This window comes from Elephas maximus, chromosome 3 (genome assembly GCF_024166365.1).
Source record: "Elephas maximus indicus isolate mEleMax1 chromosome 3, mEleMax1 primary haplotype, whole genome shotgun sequence".
Taxonomy (NCBI): Eukaryota; Metazoa; Chordata; class Mammalia; order Proboscidea; family Elephantidae; genus Elephas; species Elephas maximus.
Window position 1 is genome coordinate 68,026,498 of NC_064821.1, and position 22,924 is coordinate 68,049,421.

The following is a 22,924-nucleotide window of genomic DNA, read 5'->3' on the forward strand; positions in this document are numbered from 1 at the left end:
AGACTGTCCCGTGTGCACTAGAAAGGAAAGTATACTTGGTTGCTGTTGGGTGGACTGTTCTGTATATGTCTGTGAGGTCAAGTTGGTTGATTGTGACATTTAGATCTTCTGTGTCTTTATTGAGCTTCTTTCTGGATGTCCTGTCCTTCGCCGAAAGTCGTGTGTTGAAGTCTGCTACTATTATTGTGGAGCTGTCTATCTCACTTTTCAATGCTGATAGAGTTTGTTTTATGTATCTTGCAGCCCTGTCATTGGGTGCATAAATATTTAATACGGTTATATCTTCTTGGTGTATTGTCCCTTTAGTCATTATATAGTGTCCTTCCTTATCCTTTATGATGGATTTAACTTTAAAGTCTATTCTGTCAGAAATTACTATTGCCACTCCCGCTCTTTTTTGATTGTTGTTTGCTTGATATATATTTTTCCATCCTTCGAGTTTTTGTTTGTTTGTGTCTCTAAGTCTAAGGTGTGTCTCTTGTAGGCAGCATATAGACAGACCTTGTTTTTTAATCCATTCTGCCACAATCTGTCTCTTTATTGGTGCATTTAGTCCATTTACATTCAGGGTAATTACGGATAGACATGAATTTAGTGCTATCATTTTGATGCCTTTTTTTGTGTGTTGTTGACAGTATCTTTCTCCCACTTAAGTTTATGTGCTGAGTAGATTATCTTTATATATTGTCCTTTTCTCATATTTGTTGTTGTTGATTTTGTTTCTGCTGAGTCTCTATTTTTTTCTTGTATTTTATTTTGATGAGTAGGAGAGTTTGTCTCCTTTGTGGTTACCTTATTATTTACCCCTGTTTTTCTAAATTTAAACCTAACATTTATTTCTTTGTATCGCTGTATCTTCCTCTCCATATGGAAGGTGTATGATTACATTTCTTAGTCCCTCTTTATTATTCTAATGTTGTCTTCTTTTATATAATAAAATCACTGTTACCTTGTTTTGAGCTTTTTTTTTTTTATAATCTTGCTTTTTTTTTTTTTTTTTGGATTTCCCTGTCCGGGTTGACTTCTGGTTGCTCTGCCCAGTGTTCTAGTCTTAGGTTGATACCTGATATTATTGATTTTCTAACCAAAGAACTCCCTTTAGTATTTCTTGTAGTTTTAGTTTGGCTTTTACGAATTCCCTAAACTTGTGTTTATCTGGAAATGTCTTAGTTTCACCTTCATATTTAAGAGACAGTTTTGCTGGATATATGATTCTTGGCAGGCAATTTTTTTCCTTCAATTTTTAAAATATGTCGCCCTGGTGGTGGTCACCCCATTGCCTTCTTGCCTGCATGGTTTCTGCTGAGTAGTCCGAGCTTATTCTTATTGGCTCTCCTTTGTAGGTGACTTTTTGTTTATCCCTCACTGCTCTTACAATTCTCTCTTTGTCTTTGGTTTTGGCAAGTTGGATAATAATATGTCCTGGTGACTTTCTTTCAGACCTACCTTATGTGGAGTTTGATGAGCATCTTGGATAGATATCTTCTCATCTTTCACGATATCAGGGAAGTTTTCTGCCAAAAAATCTTCAACAATGCTCTCTGTATTTTCTGTTATCCCTCCCTGTTCTGGTACTCCAATCACTCGTAGGTTATTTCTCTTGATAGAGTCTCACATGATTCTTAAGGTTTCTTCATTTTTTAAAATTCTTTTATCTGATTTGTCTTCAAATACATTAGTGCCAAGTGATTTATCTTCAAGTTCCAAAATTCTAGCTTCTACTTGCTCAATTCTGCTCCTCTGACTTTCTATTGAGTTGTCTACTTCTGTAATTTTATCGTTAATCTTCCGAATTTCTGATTGCTTCCTGTCTATGGACTTTCCCAGCTTATTAAACTTTTCATTCTGTTCCTGAATAATCTTTCTAATTTCTTTAATTGCTTTATCTGTGTGTTCCTTGGCTTGTTCTGCGTATTGTCTCATTTCCTTCCTGATGTCTTGAAGGGTTCTGTATATTAAACTTTTGTATTCTGCATCTGGTAATTCCAGGAATGCACTTTCATCTAGAAGATCCCTGGGTTCTTTGTTTTGAGAGCCTGTTGAGGTGATCATGGTCTGTTTCTTTATGTGACTTGATATTGACTGTTGTCTCTGAGCCATCTATAAGTTATTGTATTAGTTTATACTTGCTTACTGTGTTGTAGCTTCTTGCTTTGTTTTGTTTTGGTATACCCCTATGGGTTGCTTGAGTGAGCAAGCTTGATTATTTTCACCTTTGGAGCTCTGATGTCCTGTCCCCAGATGGCTAGAGCTGTTATCAGGTATATCAGCCTAGGAGTCCATTCAGTTTTCTTGTATGAATTCAGCTCAGGTGTCCAGGTAGCTGATCATCAAGTGTGTGGTACAGGCTCTGTCCTACAGTCTTAGAGGTGCAGGGGTGATTGGTGTATATATTGGTATCTGATTGCAGCAGGGGGTCACACTCTGAACAAGGCAGGGGGCTGAGAACCGATCCCTGAGTGTCTCTGAGGAAGGCACATCCTTGTTCCCTAGAGCGTGCAGGTGGTTGAGTTCTGCAGACGGACCATGGGCACCCAAAGTTTTTGGTTGTGAGGGCTGGGAGGTACCAGTTATCTTTGAACCCCTGTCGCGGGTGGCTGGGTGACCTGAGTGGAGCTACCAGTCCTTAGGTCTCTGATGTGGGTAGGTGGGGACTTTGTTTACTAGGCAAAGCAATGTCAAACATCAAACATCCACCTCTCCACCACACAGCTGAAATGGTTGGAGTCTGCCAACAAGGGCCTATTTTCCTGAAATGTAGGCCCACACAGGTCCATGCAGAAAGGAAAGGTGCTCAAAGTCCACGGACGGTTTATGCCTGGACAGGAGCTACTTCTGTCCTGAGCTTCCCAGGTTAGTGGAGCTAGCAAATTTTCTTTTCCCCCAAATGCAAATTTTTTCCTTCCCCAAGACCGGGAGGATGGCTCTAGGTGCTCAACAGGGCCTATCTCAGGCCCAGGGAATTCAGCCGCTGAAGCCGGTTTGCGGGTGTGGGGGGGCGCATTAAAACATACGCAAGTACTTAGCTCTTGCAGAGAGCACAGTTCTCCTCAGGTTCCAGAGGTGTGAGTGGGCTGTGTGGCTGGCTGCTTCTCTCTGAGGAAATTGTAGCCGAATGCTAGTACCAGCCCGCCGCTGCTGCCACTCTGGGAATAGTGCTTGAGGGCTCCCCGCAATTCAGGTCCAGTAACTCCTCTCCACTTCTGAACAGTCTGTTCCTTCCCCTGCCCCTCATGTCGTTTCTAAGCTTCCCTTTGAAGCTCAGGGCTCCCAGCTTGTCACAAATATACTTGTTTCACTTGTTTTTTTGGGTCTTCGTTGTAAAGAGGGCTCGCCAGAAGCGACTATTTTGCCATCTTGGCTCCACCCCGTCATTTGATTTCTTGACTGCTGCTTCCATGGGCATTGATTGTGGATTCAAGAAAAATGAAATTCTTAACTTCAATCTTTTCCCTGTTTATCATGATGTTGCCTGTTGGTCCAGTTGTGAGGATTTTGGTTTTCTTTATGTTGAGGTGTAATCCATACTGAAGCCTGTGGTCTTTGATCATCATCTGTAAGTACTTCACTTTCAGAAAGCAAGGTTCTGTCCTTTGCATAATGCAGGTTGTTAATGATGCCCCATTCTTCTTCAAATAGTCCAGCTTCTCACATTATTTGCTCAGCATATAGATTGAATAAGTAAGCTGAAAGGATACAACCATGATGCACACCTTTCCTGACTTTAAAACGTGCATCCCATGTTCTGTTCAAACAACTGCCTCTTGATCCATGTACAGGTTCCTCATGAGCATAATTAAGTGTTCTGGAATTCTCATTTTTCATAATATTATCCATAATTTGTTATGATCCATTCAGTCAAATGCCTTTACATAGTCAATAAAATACAGGTAAACATCCTTCTGGTATTCTCTGCTTTCACCCAGGATCCATCTGACGTCAGAAATGATGTCCCTCATTCTACGTCATCTTCTGAACCTGGCTTGAATTTCTGGCAGTTGCCTGTCGATGTACTTCTGCAACCACTTTTGAATGATCTTCAGCAAAATTTTACTTGTGGTGATGTTAATGATGTTGTTCAATAATTTCCACATTCAGTTAGATCATTTTTCTTTGGAATAGGCATAAATATGGATCTCTTCCTGTCAGATGGCCAGGTAGCTGTCCTTCAAATTTCTTGGTGTGACCAGCGTGCACTTCCAGCGCTGCATTCTTTTGTTATAACATCTCAGTTGGTATTATATCAAATCCTGGAGCCTTGTTTTTCACCAAAGTCTTCAATGCATCTTGGACTTCTTCCTTCAGTACGATCTGTTCTTGATCACATGCTACCTCCTGAAATGATTGAACATTGACCAATTCTTTTTGGTAAAGTGGCTCTGTGTATTCCTTCTGTCTTCTCTGGATGCTTCCTGCATGGTTCAGTATTTTACCATAGAATCCTTCATTACTGCAACTTGAGGCTTGAATTTTTTCTTCAGTTCTTTCAGCTTGAGAAATGTCAAGTGTGTTCTTCCCTTTTAGTTTTCTAATCCCAGTTCTTTGCATATGTCATTATAATACTTTACTTTGTCTTCTCCAGCACTCTTTGAAATCTTCTGTTCAGCTCTTTTACTTAATCATTTCTTCCATTCGCTTTAGCTACTTGACGTTCAAAAGCAATTTTCAGAGTTTCTCCTGACATCCATTTTGATCTTTCCTTTCTTTCCTCTCATTTTAGTGACCTCTTGCTTTCTTCATGTATGATGTCCTTCCACTTGTCTGGTCTCTGGTCATTAGTGTTCAATGAAACCAATCTATTCTTGAGATGGTCTTTTAATTCAGGTGGGATATACTCAAGGTCTTACTTTGGCTTTCGTGAACTTGTGAAGTTTTCTTCAGCTTAAACTTGAACTTGAGTATGATCAATTGATAGTCTGTTCCTCAGACAGCTCCTGGCCATATTCTAACTGATATACTAAGCTTTCCCATTGTCTCTTTCCACAGATGTAGTCAATTTGATCCCTGTGTATTCCATCCAGTGAGGTCCACATGTGTAGTCACTGTTTATGTTATTGAAAAAAGGTATTTGCAATGAAGAAGTTGTTGGTCTTGCAAAATTCTATCATGTGATCTCTGGTATTGTTTCTATCACTCAGGTCATATTTTCAAACTACTGATCATTCTTTTCTGTTTCCAACTTTTGCATTCCAATTGCCAGCAATTATCAGTGCATCCTGATTGCATGTTTGATCAATTTCAGACTGCAGAAGTTGGTAGACATTTTTGATTTCTTCATGTTTGACCTTAGTGGCCAGTGCATAAATTTGAATTATAGTTGTATTAACTGGTATTCCTTGTAAGTGTATGTATATTATCCTATCACTGACTATTTTGAATTTCAGGATAGATCTTGAAATGTTCTTTTTGACGAAGAATGAAGGCAAAGCCATTCTTCTTCAATTTGTCATTCCCGGCATGGTAGTTCATATGATTGTCGAATGCAAAATGGCCAATACCAGTCCATTTCAGCTCACTAAATAATGCCTAGGATATCGATGTTTATGGGTTCCATTTCATTTTGACAATTTCCAGCTTTCCTAGATTCACACTTCGTACATTCCATGTTCCTATTATTAATGGATGTTTGCAGCTGTTTGCTCTCATTTTGAGTTATGCCATATCAGCAAATGAAGGTCCTGAAAACTTGACTCCATCCATGTCATTAAGGTCAACTCAACTTTGAGGAGGCAGCTCTTCCCCAGTCATATTTTGAGTGTCTTCCAACCTGAGAGGCTCAACTTCTGGCACTATATGAGACAGTGTTCCACTGCTGTCCATAAGGTTTTGACTGGCTAACTTTTTTCAGAAGTAGACCACCAGGTCCTTCTTCCTAGTCTGTTTTAGTCTGGAAGCTCAGCTGAAACCTGTCTGCCATGGGTAACCCTGCTGGTATTTAAATACCGGTGGCATAGCTTCTAGCATCACAGCAACGTGCAAGCCTCCACAGTACCACAAACTGACAGATGCGTGGGGGGTTTGTATGTATGTATACGTATATATGTAAGTATATATATAGACACACATACACATAATAAAACAAGGAAGAAATACTAAAAACAATTACAGTCCTCATTTCTACAACTAAATGTGGTTGTAGATGACATTTAGAACTACTTCTTCCACTACCCATTTCATATTCTCTTTGCCCTCAGCAAGCACCTCAACTGGTTCTTTGTCTGGTGACCCAAACCTTCATTGCTGAAGGGTCTGGGCTATTAATAGTCATGTTAGAATTGGGTTACTGTAGTTTTCCATTAACTTTAATCACAGGGCAGGGTAGTACTAGGAGACATCCTGTGAGATCTCCTGTATTTCAGACATAGTCTTCTTTACCTAAGTTATGTAATATCAGTTCGATTTCCCCTTGGTAATCAGGATCAATCACACCAGGCAATACAGTAATTCCCTTCTTTCCCTGTTGATCCAGAGGTATGAGGAGCCCAAAGTGGCTGGGTAGCACTCTTAACTTTCAGTTCAATGGACTCAGTGTTCTGTCTCCTGATGGGAGCATTCTTCCCTTTGGAATTAAGACCTCTAGATCTGCAGAGCATAGCGTCATGGGGACAAGAAGCAAAAATTTTGTGATTAGGTAACTAGGCGTAGTATGAGTGGTGCCACTCCCAGTCCCACCCCTTGATTCCAGGACCCATGAATGCTGGTTATTGGAGAAACAACCCTATATATTGGATACTGGTTTAGAGTGTATACAACCTCCTGGAGAACATTGCTCCAACCCTGCAAGGTATTGCCACCTAGCTGACACCATAATTGTGTCTTTAGAAGGCCATTCCATTGTTCTATCAAGCCAGCTACTTCAGGATGATGGGAAATGCGGTAATATCAATGAATTCCATGAACATTGGCCCATTACCACATCTCATTTGCTGTGAAGTGAGTCCCTTGATTCAAAGTAATGCTGTGTGGGATACCATGACAGTGGATAAAGCATTCTGTAAGTCCACAGATGGTAGTTTTGGCAGAAGCATTGCGTGCAGGGAAGTGAAATTCATATCCAGAGTAAGTGCCTATCCGAATAAGAACAAAATGATGCCCTTTCCATGATGGAAGCAGTCCAATGTAATCAACCTGCCACCAGGTTGTTGGCTGATTGCCCAGGAAATGGTGCCATATCGGGGACTCAGTGTTGGTCTCTGCTGCTGGCAGTTTGGGCACTCAGCAGTGGCTGCAGCCTAGTCGGCCTTGGTAAGTGGAAGTCTGTGTTTCTGAGACCCTGCATAGCCTCCATCCTTGTCACCATGCCTGCTTTGTTCATGAGCCCATTGGGCAATACTAGGAGTGGCTGGGCAAAGAGGCTGACTGGATCCACAGAAAACGTCATCCTATCCACTTGCTTGCTAAAATTTTCCTCTGCTGAGGTCACCTTTTGGTGAGTGTTCACATAAGACACAAATATCTTCATTTCTTTGGGCCAATTCTTAGAGGTCTATCTCCATACCTCTGCCCCATATCTCCTTGTATCCAATTTTCCAATCATGTTTCTTCCAAGTCCCTGACCACCCAGTCAAACCATTGGCCACAGCCCACGTATCAGTATACAATTACACATTTGGCCATTTCTCCTTCCAAGCAAAGTGAACAACCAGCTGCACCGCTCAAAGTCCTGCCAGTTGGAAGGATTTCCCTTCACCACTGTCCTTCAGGGACGTCCAGAAAGGGGCTGCAATGATGCTGCTGTCCACTTTCAAGTGGTGCCTACATATCATGCAGAACCGTCTGTAGACCAGGCTAGAGTTTTCTCTTCTTTCAGTCAACTGATCATAAGGAATACCCTATAAGGCCATAGGTGCAGACTGGGAGAGAGGAGGTAATAGACAGGAGTAGAGACCATGGGAATTTGGGCCACTTCCTCATGTGACTTACTTGTGCCTTCAGGTCCTGCTGGAGGCTGATCTCGTATATATCACTTCCATTTAATCATGACATGCTGCTAAGCGCATTTGACTTTATGACTTTGTGGGTCAGACAACACCAGTTCACGATGGGCATCTGAGACTACATGGTGACTTGGCGTCACATGGTTAAGTGTTCAGCCTCTACTAAGGCCCAATAACAACTCAAAAGCTCTTTCTCAAAACGACAGTAGTTATCTGCAGAGGATAGGAGGGCTTTGCTCCAAAATCCTAAGGATCTGTGCTGCGATTCACCAATAGGAGCCTGCCAAAGATTCCAAACAGCATCTCTATCTGCCACTGACACTTCAAGCACCATTGGATCAGCCAGATCATACGGCCCAAGTAGCAGAGTGGCTTGCATGGCAGCCTGAACCTGTTACAGAACCTTCACTCGTTCTGGACCCCACTGAAAACTAGTAGCTTTTTGAGTCACTTGATTAATAACCAGGAGTAGCACACCCAATTGAAGAATATGCTGCCTCCAAAATACAAAGAGGCCCACCTGGTGTTGTGCCTCCTTTTTAGTTTTAGGCAGGGCAATGTCTTAGGCTTCATTCTCTAGAGAGAGAGAGAGAGATTTATATCAAGGAAATGGCTCGCGCTGTTTTTAGAGGCTGGGTAACATCCCAAGTCTGTGGTGGCAGGAAAGAGGATCCTACTGATTCACATAAGTGCATGCTAGAGAGCAGGCTGTGATGATCAATGAATCTCAAGAATGACAGGCAAACTGCTAGCTCAAGTCCCAAGAACAAGCCCTGGTAAGGTCAGCAGGAAGGAAGTAGGAGAAGGAGTGGGGAGAGATGAAGGCTGAGTGGGCAGTGAGCTGCCACAGGCCCCACCCCTGCTGGTACCACTCAACAGATCCCATCATGGGGGTGATCACCTATCAGATTTCAACAGGGACGTGATCACAATGTGAATCAATTGCCAAAACACTGAGAATCATGGCCCAACCAAGTAGGCACACAATCTTAACCATCATAGTCCACACCTTGTCGACTTGGCACTTGTACACATCTCTCCAAACCATACATAGTCTCTGAATAAAAACAATTACAAAGTCATACTTGTGCCTAACATGTTGCAATTAACATGCATACAAATGAAAATTCACTAAGACTATATTTTATAAGTGAACAAAACAAAAATATTCAATGCACATATACAAAGCAGAAATACTCATAACAGTTACAGTCCTCATATCTGCAACTGGTCACATGGCCGTAACTGATATTTAGAACTACCTTCTTCCACCACCCATTCTGTATTCCCTTTGGACTCAGCAAGGACCTCAACGGGTCGTGGTTCTTTGCCTGGTGGGGTGACCCAAACCTTCATTCCTGAAGGGTCTGGGCCATTAGCAGTCATGCCAGAATTGAGTTGCTGTAGTTTTCCATTGACTTTAATCACAGAGCATGATAGTACTATGAGACACCCTAAGGGATCTCCTGAACTGCAGACATACTCTTTTTTACCTCCATTATGTAACATCAATCCGATTTCTTCTTGGATATCAGGATCAATCACACCAGCCAGTATGGTAACTCCCTTCTTTGCCTGTTGATCTGAGGCATAAGGGGCCCAAAGTGGTCAGGTGGCATTCTTAGCTACCAGTTCAATGGAATCAGTGAAGTGCCTCCATGTGGGATCATTCCTCCCTTTGGAACTACGACATCTAGACACTGAGAATCGTGGCCCAGCCAAGTTGACACACAATCTTAATCATCACAGGCCATATGCAATAAGTTATCCTTCACTTTAGAAAGACTATCTCAATATGCCCCATGCCTTTGGTCCCCAGAAATTTTATGGAGTTAGAGGACACCTGAATTTTTGTCGGGTTAATTTCCCACCCTCTAGTGCATAAAAGTCTTACCAATAAGTCTAGAGTAATAGATACTTCTTCCTTACTAGGTCAAATCAGCATAACATCATCAATATAATGGACCAGTGTGAAGCCTTGTGGAAGGGAAAGGTGATTGAAGTCCCTGTGGACTAAATTATGACATAGGGCTGGAGAGTTATTATACCTTTGAAGTAGGACAGTGAAGGTGTATTGTTGGCCTTGCCAGCTGAAGGCAAACTGCTTCTGGTGGTCCTTCAAAACAGGTGTGGAGAAAAAGGCTTAGCCAGATCAATAGCTGCATCCTAGGTACCAAGAAATGTATTTATTTGTTCAAACAATGAAACCACATCTGGAATAGCTTAGTTGCAATTGGAGTCACCGCCTGGTTAAGTTTCTGATAATTCACTGTTGTTCTCCAGGATCCATCTGTTTTTTGTACAGGCCAAATAGGAGAATTGAACGGGGATGTAGTGGGAATCACCATCCCTGCATCCTTGAAGACCTTGATGCAATCCCTAAAGGAATGCAGTGTTGCTTTTGATTTACTATTTTCCTAGGTAGGGGCATTTCTAATGGCTTCCATTTGGCCTTTCCTACCGTAATAGCCCTTACTCTACATGTCAGGAATCCAACATGGGGGTTCTGTCAATTGCTGAGTGTGTTTATTCCAATTATGCATTCTGGAATTGGGGAAATCACTACAGGATGGGTTCGGGGACCCACTGGACCTACTGTGAAATTGGAATGAGTTAAGATCCCATTAATTACCTGACCTCCATATGCTGCCACTCTGACTGGTGGACCACAGAAATGTTTTGGGTCTCCTGGATTAATGTCACTTCAAAACCACTGTAATCCCCAAGAAGTCTGATTATTTCCTTTTCCCCAATGGACAGTCACACTGGTAAAAGACCATAGATCCCCTTGGGGAAGGCTGGGATTCCAGAGAGATTAACAGTATAAATTTTTGGCAGTGTAGTGGGGCCCTTTCTCAAGGGGACCCAGCCTCCCCTATATTCAAGGAGTGTGGATCTGTAAATTGCTTCAAGTCTGGGTATGGATTGATGGGCCATGACTCTCTATTGTGGATTTGAATTACACTGCCATTCATTTGACCTAGAATTCTTTCACTTGTACAGATTACTAAATACTTAGTAGATTTCCCATCTACACCTTCTCCTCAATTATCCACTCTCGTTATTCTACATTTTGCATTTATGACAATAATAAAAAATCTACTGTCTATTTTGCAACTGAAAACGTACAGCTAGCAGTAACAAATGCTGAGGTATGAAGCAAGAATAATGCTGACTGTGATGGTTAAGGTTATGTGTCAACTCCACTGGGCCATGATTCTCAGTGGTTTAGAAGTTATGTAATGATGTAATTTGGCAGTTATGTAATGATGCAGTCATATTCCATTTTGTGATCTGATGTTGTCATTCTCCATTTTTGCATAATGTTGATTTCGCATGATGACCTGGTCTTCGGAACCTAACTATGTCAATAAGTGAGAAGAGGGTGTATTTCACTCTTAGGAACACCATGACTAAGCAGCCAATGCCATAAGTCCATATGGGTCAGACTACTCTGATTACTGCCTTGGCTCTGCTGTCCATTATGATAACTGCACCCACATTGTCTTCGGTGATGAAAAGCCTCCACTTGGCCTCTACCACCCCAGCGTCCAATCAGCCCCATTGTGGTTAAATCTAAAAAAACAAAAAACATTGCCATCGAGTTGCATCCAACTCATAGCAACCCTATAGAACAGAGTAGAACTGCTCTATAGGGTTTCCAAGGAGCAGCTGGTAGATTTAAACTGCCATCCTTTTGGTTAGCAGCTGAGCTCTTAACCACTACACCACCAGGGCCATTGTAATTAGGTGTCTTAATTCAGCTCCTACTGTCAAATCTAACTTATATAAAATAGCAGTCACAGTAGTCTTCAAGAATACCGGGGCTCCCTTCACAAATTTGTTCCTCACCATTTTGGGCACTCCATGTGTGGGTCTGTGGGCCTAACCTGATAAATCTACTCTAACATTCCAGTTTCCCTATGCCTTTGGATATCTTCTACAGTATACCAAGGCAGGTCTAGCACTTCAACTTGATTTAGTGTAGCCGGCTGTGTACCCATGCTTCAGTGAACCAACCAAATAAGCTATTAGAGCCTTTTCTAACCTCTCCAGCTCAAACACTGAGTGAAGAATCTGTGCTTAGTGGGCCCATATTAATAAACTCAGAAGGATTAAACTTTGTGTTCCTTACACCACTATCCCATACGCTTAATAGCCATTCCCACACATATTCCCCAGGTTTCTGTTTGTATATATTGGAAAAATCAATCAGTTCTTTCGGAGTGTAACATACCTCTGGCTGTGTCACACTTTGTACTTCATTTCTTGGGGCATGCTAGGACTTCAGTCTATTTATAGGTCTAGCAGCAAAAAAAAAAAAAAAAAGTGGTGCAGGTGTGTCCTGGGGACCTTCAGCAATGTCTCTTAAAACATCTGCCTAAGGTGATGCCTAGGCAGTGCCCCAGATGCTGAATGAGGTGTTATCTCAGACAAAGGCTCTTCAGACATAGATGGGTTAATCTCATCAGATGGAGGTCAAAGGGAAAATGTTTTTTTCAGGGGAGGGTGCCTTAGGAGAAAAAGATGGAGCAATCTTTTCAGATGAGAGTAAGAGGGGTATTTCTTTTGGCAGGAGTGATTCAATGGGATTTAGGGGCTCAGTGTCCCCAGCTTCCTGATTATCTGCCCATGTCTCCATCCCAAGTTTCAGGATCCCATTTCTTCCCAGTTAATGCCCTCACTCAAAGCTGAGAATTGGTGTTGTAATTCAGCCACTGTTACAATAAGATTTGGGATTTGGTTTTCAGCAATATTAGCTCTGTTACTACAAAAAATGTTGCTTTCTTTCACGGCACCAGTGGCAACTTTCAGGTCTTTTATGCTATTCTTTACCTGTGACTCTGTGACTTTCTTTCATCACTTTGTCTGGCAAAAGCAGGACCAACCAACCATTTCCTTATACTTCTCATTCTGACAAAATTGTAGAAAAGTATCAAAGATGCAATCACCCAGAGCCTTGCCTTTCACAAGGTCCATTGGTAGTCATATTTTGTGTATTTCTATTGCCACCTCACACCATGGATTAGCAGTGCCCTCTTTACTGCTGGAGACAGAGTCACCAGGACCTTTAAGGTTAGTCAGACTTGAGAACCAATTCAGAAAACTCATTCTTAAAATTGCGTTCCTCTAAAAGCACTCTCCATAGAGGTGCTGCTCTAACAGACACATAAAATGTGGAAGTGATTTTGGAATTGGGTAATGGGTGGACTGGAAGACTTTTAAGGTGCCTGATAGTAAAAGCCTAGATTCCTTGAAGAGACTGTTGATAGAATTATGGATGTCAAAAGCAATTCTGGTGGAGGCTCAGATGGAAGTGAGGAGAGTTGTAGAGAAATTCTCTATTGTCTTAGAGAATACATATGGTGCCAGCAACAGAATGTTGCTCCACAAATGTGGGCATTAAATGTGCTTCTGGTAAGGCTTTAAAAGAAATGATAAACATATGACTGGACAATGGAGGGTAGGTAACTCTTTTTACGTAGTGGCAAAGAACTTGTCTGAATTAAGTTCAAATGTTTGGAGGAAGGTAGAACTTGTAAATGATGAACTTGGATATCTGGCTGATGAGATTTCTGAGCAAGATAAGGAGCCCTTGAAGGTCCATGATTCAAACCCACCAGCTGCTCTGCAGGAGAAAGATGTGGCACTCTGCTTCCCTAAAGATTACAACCTTGGAAACTTTATGGGGCAGTTCTACTCTGCTCTCTAGGGTCACTATGAGTCAGAATATACTTGATCACATCATGGGTTGCACGCAATGGTACAAAACAATATGTGTATTAATTGTTTAATGAGAAACTAATTTGCTCTGTAAACCTTCATCTAAAGCACACACACACACACAAAAAGATCTTACAGGGCTGCTAGATTTCTTCTTGCCACTTATAGTAAAATGCATAAGGAAAGAGATGAATTTAAAAATGAACTGTGCAACATGAAAAGAGAACTTAAAGATTTGGAAAATTCTGTTGTACAAACTAAGGACACTTGTCTTAGAATATTCAGCAAGGACAAGGCTACACAATTTCTTGTTAAAGAGATTAAGGCTGTTACAGATGGATCTAATCAGCTACCACAGCAGAAAATCCATCAGCTTAGACTGAAGAGGACAGAGAAAGAACAAAGGGAAAGAATATTGTCTGCCTCTTGAAATTCTACAGGCAAGAACAGGCCAAAGGAGCTATATTTGTTGTCCTCCAAGAAAAGAAAAGGACCATCCCTGGAGCAGCTTGGAGATCAGCAGAGCTACTTGAAGGAGCACAGGAAACGGGCGGGCCCTTCTTAGTTTCAAAGGGTGGGGATGATCTTCCGGATCTCAAAGGGTGGGGCCACAGCCTTCCAGGCTTCAAAGAGTCAGGTCTTTGCCAACTTGGTTCCAGAGTATGGGGCTGGCGTTAAGGCGTGCCAGGGGGATGGGCCTACTGCCCCATGCTGAGAGGGCAGGGCTTTCATGCTCAAAGAGCAGAAGAATGGGCTCTGCTGGGGTTGAGGGGCTGGGGTTGCCACTCAGATGGTCTAGGAGAATGGGGCTTACTAAACCTGAAGGAGCAGAGTTGCCATCCCAGAGGGCATGGAAGGCAGAGCTGAAGGCCAGGGCCAAGAAGCCATCACCCAGAATCTAGAGGGCATGGCCAACACTAAGATTTTGGAGGACTGAGCTGTTTCCCAGACGGTCTCAGAGAAGAGAGGATTATTTTCAAGCCTTGCGAGCTAATGTAATTTGTTCTGCTGGATTTTGGACTTGCTTGATGCCTATTATCCATTTTTCCCTCCAATTTCTCCCATACGTAATGGAAATTCTGCCTTGTGCCTGTTCCACCATTGTACTTTGGAAACAGATAACTCGTTTCTAGATTTAACAGATTGACAGATGAAGAGGAATTTTGCCCCAGGATGGAATAGACCTAAAGTCTCACCTATATTTGATTTAAACGATTCAGATTATGAGATTCTGGACTTGAAGTTGATTTAAGACTTTCGGAATGATGTGATAGGGTTAATGTGTTTTGCATGTGGCAAGGATATGAATTTTGGGGAGCCAAGGGTGGAATGTTGTGGATTGTCTTATGTCCCCCCAAAATATGTGTTGTAAATTCTAACTTCTATGCCTGTGGATATAATCCTATTAGGGAATGGGTTGTCTTTGTTATGGTAATAGGGAGGATTAGTGTAGGGTATATCTTGAGTCAATCTCTTTTGGGATATAAAAGAGATCAAACAAGCAAGCAGAGATGGGGTAAGATGATGCCAAGACACACGGAGATCTCCAAGAAACTAGGAAGTAGAACCTGAAGAGACAGGGACCTTCCTCCAGAGCCAACAGAGACAAAGCCTTCCCCTAGAGCTGGCACCCTGAATTCAGACTTCTAGCCTCCTAAACTGTGAGAAAATAAATTCGTGTTTGTTAAAGCCACCCATTTGTGGCATTTCTGTTATAGCAGCACTAGATAATTAAGACAGTCACCAAAGATATCCATCCTGCCAAAGCTCAAGTCTCATTTACTCTACTTGATGTGTTAGCAGCCTTTGACACAGTTGATCACTTCTTTCTTGAAGCCCTTTCTTCCTTTGGCTTCTGAGACTCAACTGACTGTACATTTTCAGTCTCATTTGCTAGATTACCAACCCCTCCCTTGTTCGTCTCACCCTTGGCTCCCAACCTCCAAGGAGAAATTCTCTTTCTTCACTCATTCCCCACGTGACTTCATGGTTTTAAATTCCATCTACATATTCATAATTTCCAAATTATACCCTTAGCCCTAGCTGCTACTACGCACTAAAAACAGTTGCCATTGAGGTGATTCGGACTCATGACAACCCCATGTGTTTCAGAGTATAACTGAACTCCACAGAGTTTTCAGTGGCTGTGATCTTTCCGAAGCGGTTCACCAGGCCTTTTTTCCAAGATGCCTCTGAGCGAATTTGAACTGCCAACCTTGTAGTTAGTAGCCGAGAGCTTAACCATATGTACCACCCAGGGACTTGTATTTAACTGCCTACTCAACTCACAGTCACCTCAAAATTATCATGGCCATACAGAAGCCTTGCTTTTCCCTTACAAATCTACTCCTCCTCTACTCTTTCCATTTGTGTCATCACTGTTCACGCAATTGCTCAAGCTAAAAACCTCGGGCTCCTTTTTGATTGCTCTCTTTTGCTCATACCACCGTCCAATTCCTTAGCTGGTCATGTAAGATCTAGTCTCAAAACTTCTCCCAAATTTGATCACCTTTCACAATCTCTACCTCTACCAACCTAGTCCCAGTCACTATCACCTCTGGCCATCTAATGAAAGCATCTCCCTGCTTTCATTCTTATCTTACTATTTTCCGTACAGCAGCTAGAGTGATCTTTTAAAATGTGACTAAGATCCTAGCACTGTCCAGCTCAATACCCTCAAACGACTTCCCATCACCATCAGAACAAAATCCAAACTTCTTACCATGGCCCATAAAGTCCTAGAAGATTTGGCCGCCAGTTTCCTCTTTGACCTATCTCCTACCATTCTGCCCTTCATCCTGCAGTCCAGCCACACTGGTCTTGTTAGTCATGTCCAGCTCTTCCAGTCTCAGGCCCTCTGCATTTGCTGTTCCCTCCATTGGAATACTCTTCCCCAGATTTTCACATGGTTGACTCCTTCATTTCATTTAGATGCCTGTTCTTATGTCACCTCCTCTTCCCTGATTATTCCACTAAAAAAAAAAACCTTTCCCATCATTCTGCATCCCTTTTCCCTGCTTTATTTTTTGTCTGAGCACTTAGCATCACTTGAAATTATGCATTTATTTGATGTATATCACCAGTCTTCTAGAATGGAAGCTCCATGAAGGCAGGGACTTGGTCATAGTCATGGCTGTATTTCCAGGGACTTGGATTGTCCCTGATATTTACTAGACATTCAGTGCATATTTATAGAATAAAGTAGAAATTAAATTCCTTTTTTTTTTTTTTTTACATCACAGGCATCTTTATTTTATACCTGTTATGCCATGAATTCATAGGGAATAGGTTCCAGCAGCTCAGGTTCCTTTCCATTGGTTCTCACAAAATGTGCTTCTCTGGATGGAGCAGGCTGGCACTTCAGTTAAACCCAGGTACTTTTCTTTTTGGCTTCTTTCTTTTTCTAATCATTTTCCTTCACATGATTCAGGACGCTATCTCGGCTCTTAGAGTGCTTAATGTGCTCAGTACGCATGTTAATTCTCTTAGTAAGAATCTTGCCCTTAAACTTGTTTGTTCACAATAATGCCATAATGCCAACAGCATGCTGGGTAACATTGTAGACTCTTCCAGTTTTGCCACAGTAACAGTTGTGGGGCATTCCTTTTTGAAAAGTGCCCATTCCCTTGATGTCTACAATATCACCCTTCTCGTAGATTCATATGTATGCGGCCAAAGGAACAACTCCATGTTTTCTAAAAGGCCTAGAGACCATATAGCAGGTGCCGCTTCTCTTTCCCTTTGTGTCCATCATTTTGGCGAATTACTGCAACACGGCGGTTCTGGCCGAAAAGCTCCTTTTTTTTTTTTAAGTTTTATTCCCCTACGCTTGTGGACCGAGGAATTCATTCCTGCAACACAAGCCAGTTATAATCTTTATCAACTTTCCCTCTTCCGTCATGGACCTACGTATATCATCCTCCTCTAAGTGAAGATTTTCTGGAGATAATGAATAAGGAAGCAAGCAAATTACAAGCTGAAAGAGCTGGCCCAGTTGAAGCTGAGTGTTCCCTGTCTGGAATTCCATGATACCCTGTTTGCAGCATAACTTATCCATTATTCTGTCAATGAGTAATTTTTTTTTCCTCTTTTCTTTAGCTATTATGAACAATATCACTATAAATATTCTATTCTTCTACTGCTCCCTTAGGGGTACACCCAAGTGCTACTGCCAAAGATACACAGAGGAAGACTTGATCAGAGAAAAAGGGACAAGTTTTGACAAGGTAGACATTCAGCAAACAGAGATGTGTGCTCAAGGTCAGTTCAGGAAACATCAGCCACTGTCCTCATTTTAGTCTCCTAGTATCTGATGACACTGTTGACTAGTCTCTCCTGCTCAGAGCATTTTCTTCTCTTGGCTTCTGTGAAACCACTCTTCTCCCTGCCTTCTCTTGCTCATACTCCTTTGTAGGCACCTTCTTCTTGGCTGGATGTCTGACTGTTGGATGGAGTTTCTCTTGACTCAGGAAGGGGCATTTCTGTCTTCTCTCTCTAGGCTTCCAAGGTAATATCTATTATCCAGTCTCAGGCCATTAAGCACCACATGTATGCTGATAATCCCTCCTAAACTCTGTCTTCATCCTAGACCTCTAATCTAAACCAGTATATAGATATACAAAATAGAGCCCTCTGCCTGCATGCCTCCCACTGGATGTCCCACAGGCACGTAGAACTTAACAGGTCAAAAATAAAACTCTTGGTTTGCCTCTGAAACTTGTCCTTCTAGACTTGTCACTGGAAATGATAATTCCATCCAGAATAATTACGGCACATTGACCATAAATTCTTCCTTTCCCTCACCGCCTCCCAAATCCAATCCATCCCAAGTCCTGTTGACCAAAGTATGCCTGTCCACCTCTCTCCATTGCAACTTTTGAAGCTCAAGCTGCCATCACCTCTTGTGTTTACCACCAGTTGTGTGGAGTCAATTCCAACTCATGGCAATTTCATGTTTGTCAGAGTAGAACTGTGCTCCATAGGGTTTTCAGTGGTTGATTTTTCAGAATTAGATTGCCAGGCCTTTCTTCCAAGGTGCTTCAAGGTAGACTTGAACCTCAAACCTTTCAGTTAGCAGGCAAGACTGTTGAATATTTGCATCATCCAGGGACTTCACCTCTTGCCTCAGATGACTGTAAAAGCCTCCTCATTGACCTCTCTGCTTTTACTCTGACCCTCGCAGTCTATTCTCCTAATAAGCCAAACCAAACCCAGTGCCATCGAGTCAATTCCGACTCATAGCGACCCTATAGAACAGAGTAGAACTACCCCATAGAGTTTCCAAAGAGAGCCTGGTGGATTTGAACTGCCGACCCTTTGGTTAGTAACCGTAGCACTTAACCACTACGCAACCAGGGTTTCCATTCTCTTAATAGAAACAAACAAACAAAAAATTAAAAAATATACATCCAATCAGGTCTCTTGCTTGCTTAAAAACTGCCAGTGGTTTCTTTCCCATTGTACACTATACACTGTACTTTGGAGAAAAAACAAAAAACAACGCACATCCAAATCAGGGTCTACAGGCTGTATTACTCTGGCCCCTGCCAGTCCCTGGCAACCTGTCCACTCGTCCCAAACCATACTGGCCTTCTCTCAGGTTTTTGAACATGCCAAACTCTATTCCACCTCAAGGTCTTCACCTTTCCTTCTGCCCAGAACATTCTTGGCTAATTCACATGTCTAAGTCTTTCTTGACCTTCAGGTCTTGACATCCCCTCAGAGGGTTTTTTTCTTGACCTTCTCTACCAAAGTAACTCACCCTACCGTCTTCCCTGTCCCAGCATTGTTGTCTACCCCTGCAGTGTATCTTTTAATTTATGGTCCTTGTGTTTTGGCTGTCTTTTCATCTGTACTGTTGGCTTTACAAGGGCAGGGATCATGTCTGTTTTATATGCCAGTGTATTCCCAGTGACTACCAGAGTCTAGTACATAATACTCAATAAAAATTTGTTGAATTGAATGAATCAATTAGTTCTGCGCTGAGTGCAGGGGATACAGAGATGACCCAGATTTGGTCCTTTCCTTCCCTCATGCCATCATCTGATGGATTAAAAAAAGGTAAATATACCATTACAAAACTGGTAAGTACTACAGTGGAGATCAGAACTGGAGGCAGCAGGGAGACAGAGAGGCCTATGTGTGTGTGTGTGTGTGTGTGTAGAAGGGAGGTTGTGCTTACATGACCCAGGGCACCAGCTTGGTACCAGCATCACCCTAGAAGAAATTAACTAACAGGTTCCATGTACTGTTTTGTTCCATGTACTGAGGAAAGTGAGGTTCTGAGAAGTTCAGTGATAGGTGGTGTTGTTAGTTGTCCTAGAGTCAATTCCGACTCATGGTGAACCCATGTGTGTAGTATAGAACTGCTCCATAGGTGTTTCAAAGCTGTAACCTTTTGGGAAGAGATTGTCAGGCCTTTCTTCTGAAGTGCCTCTAGGTGGGTTCAAACTGCTAATTTTTTGACGAGTAGTCCAGCACTTAACTGTGCCACCAAGGGACTCCTCTGCAACATATTCAGTAGATGTGGAACAGTGATTTAAACCTTTGTTTTCTGACTCCAGTCTCAATCTGTGATGAATACACATCTTTGGGGGCACCCACAAGGAGGAAGCCGGATTTGAGTTTCAAAGACAGTAAATATTGTTGAGACAGGGACTAAGAAGCCATAAGTGATCCCTCAACTGTAAAAAGCTCACGTTGAGCTAAAACTGCAATTAGTACTGTGACCCAGAATACTCCCCAGCATGTTTTTATTTCAAAATGGGCAACTGAGAGCTTAACATAACTAAGGCCATGATAAATCTATAAGTTGTTCTTCCTCTGCCTGCCTCCTTCACATACCTCTATTAATGACTTTGTTTTGACCAAATGTTGATGACTTTGTAGTTTTAAAACTGATGCAAATAACCTTTTGCTCTGTCTGGACTACCTGTGGCATACAACCCCCACAGAAAAATTGGAGCCCAGGTATCAGATATATATGTCTTTAGTCTAAAAAAGGAATGTCTGGCAGCGGACTACAAAGACACCTGTAACCCTTGTTTCTATATAAGCTCTAATGTAAAACTGCTCTTTGGGACTCCATAGAGACAGCCTGTGTTGCTGCCGGGTCCCTGGTGATGTATGCATCTCCTTAACAAACTTTCTCACTCTTTCCGACTTGGAGTATGTTTCATTGGCTCGACTGCTCCAGGGGATGGACCCTAATCGGGTAACAGTACCGTAGAGGCATTTGGCAGAGCCAAAAGTAATCTAAGCCCAAGAGCAGCTACAGGGCAGCAACTTGGAAAGGTCAGCATTGCAGGAAGTTTTGTCAAAGCCTCAAGAATAAAAAGTCTGTAATTCCCTGGGCCCACCCTTTAGGCGCCAAGCTGGGAGGCAAGGAGGCACAGAAGAGCCAAGAGAGTGCAGCTTGCTTTCCGGGGGGCCAGACCCTGCCGGGAAACTCCAGGTGGTTGTCCTGTGAGGGAAGCGGGGTGGGGGTGGGGTGGTAGGTGCAACCGGAGAAACCCGGTGGGGAGCGGGCCTCAGGGTAACTGCAAAGCACCCCAGGGGGACTTTTAGGGATGAAGGGCCTCGACTTAACATGGGGTCTCTCCTTGCTGGGAGACTGTCATCTCTCTAGTACCCCCTTTCCGCAGCATAAAGGTGCTTTCTCTGGGGCTCCCCCTATCTCTTCGGAGATCATCGGCCCTAGAGTTCCCCCTCTTTTAGGGGTCTCAGAGAGAGGGGACGCCTCTAGGTCTCCCCTCATGGTTTCCTCTTCTCCTTCGGATGGGGGGGCCAGGCCCCTCCTGACCCCGTGATGAAAGGGCTCCTCACGAGCCCTCTACCCTCTTCAAGCTCGATGTGGCGGCGGAGTTCCGGTTCAACATTGCACCGCCCTCGGTCAGATAGCGCCCCTCCCACTCCCAGAGGGCAGCTCCATGGAAACCTAAACATCACAACTCCACGGAGGTGTCGCGAGAGCTGCGGGTGCGCCCGCGGCCGGAGAGAGGCGGAGCGAGGGCGGGAACGCAGAGCCGAGTGGGCGGAGCCCCTGCGCTCCCGAGCTCCGGGTCTGGAGACCGCCGCTCCAGGCGGCGCCCCCGCGTGACTGCGCTTTACATAATCGCGGCCGCGCGCGTCACAAGTGGCGTCCTCCAATCCAGACCGAATCAGAGTCCTCAAAAGCTCCGTGTTCCGCCCTTTTTCCGCTTGATTGGCGTCGGAATGAACCAGTGAACCGGCTTCCGCCGGCACCGCGCCCACCCTGATCGGTCCGACCGTGCCTGCCCGCCTGTCGCAGCCCGCAGCCCGCAGCCCGCAGCCCGTCGCCGCTGCCGCCGCCAGATTGTGCCTCAGACTGTCAGATCAAGCGGCGGGCCGCCGGCGGGGCGGTGAGCAGGACCCGGGCCGGACATGGCGGCGCTCTACGCCTGCACCAAGTGCCACCAGCGCTTCCCCTTCGAGGCGCTGTCTCAGGGGCAGCAGCTGTGCAAGGTGCGCGGGCTGGGGCGGCGGCCGGGAACGGGGGAAGCCGCAGGCGCAGCTCGGAGCTCTCGGTTCTGCGGGAACGCCCGGCGGTTCCCCCGGGCTGGGTGTGGCAGGCCTGCCTAGCTGAGGAGCCGCGCCCGTCGGCTAGGGGCACGTGGGGGAGCCCCGGGCCGGGTCCAGGCCCCCGCGGCCGGCGTGTCTTGGTGCTTAGCAACCGTGGGGGATTTTTCTCGGGCCCCGTGAGGTCGGTGTAGGGGACAGCGGGTCCCCTGTCTGTCGGTGACCAGCCGTGCCGGGGACCTTTTTGGGCTTCCCCGCCGCCGCAGTCTCCCTCGTTAAAGGCTGAAGGACCCTCCCCTTGCCCCTCCTGCGACTGAACTCCAGAGTTGGGTGCTGCCTCGGGGGACCGTCTCGAAGTCGGGAGCCTCACGGGCACCCTGCAGCCAGTGGTGGAGTAGGAGGTGGTGGCAGTGTTATCTTATTAGGGTCCGTGCCCTGGAGCAGTGGAGCCAATGAAATATACTCCCAAGTCAGAAAAGAGTGAGAAAGTTTGTTAAGGAGATGTATGCATCACCGGGGACCCAGCAGCAGCACAGGCTGTCTCTATGGAGTCCCAGAGAGCAGCTTCACATTAGAGCTTGTATAGAGTCTTAAGAGGGTTAGAAATGTCTTTGTAGTCCGCAGATGGCCTGGCCGGAGGAGTTATTCATGACAAGATAGTGACAAAAGACTAGCAGACTAAACCCAGTCCAGACCCAGTGACGTCGAGTCGATTCCGACACAGA

At 44.0% G+C, this 22,924-nt stretch overlaps 2 protein-coding genes and 1 pseudogene across 10 annotated transcripts in view; 1 reads left to right on the top strand and 2 right to left on the bottom strand.

The window, feature by feature from the left end:
- The window catches only part of LOC126072784 (interferon alpha-inducible protein 6-like), an 88,585-nt gene that overhangs the window by 21,372 nt on the left and 44,289 nt on the right, over positions 1 to 22,924 (bottom strand). The window lies entirely within an intron of this gene.
- Positions 16,924 to 17,418, bottom strand: LOC126072786 (60S ribosomal protein L21-like; annotated as a pseudogene).
- FAM76A (family with sequence similarity 76 member A) overlaps positions 21,776 to 22,924 on the top strand; it is a 99,660-nt gene continuing 98,511 nt past the window's right edge. For 8 of the 9 annotated variants that reach the window (XR_007516573.1, XR_007516575.1, XR_007516572.1 and 5 more), the window contains exon 1: positions 22,058 to 22,145. Coding sequence is in view for 1 of the 9 variants with exons in the window: in XM_049878430.1 (XP_049734387.1) it covers positions 22,065 to 22,145 (81 nt within the window). In the remaining 8 variants the exon portion in view is untranslated. Of the gene's footprint in view, positions 22,146 to 22,924 lie in introns of all 9 variants that reach the window. The other variant, XM_049878430.1, reaches the window with a different exon arrangement.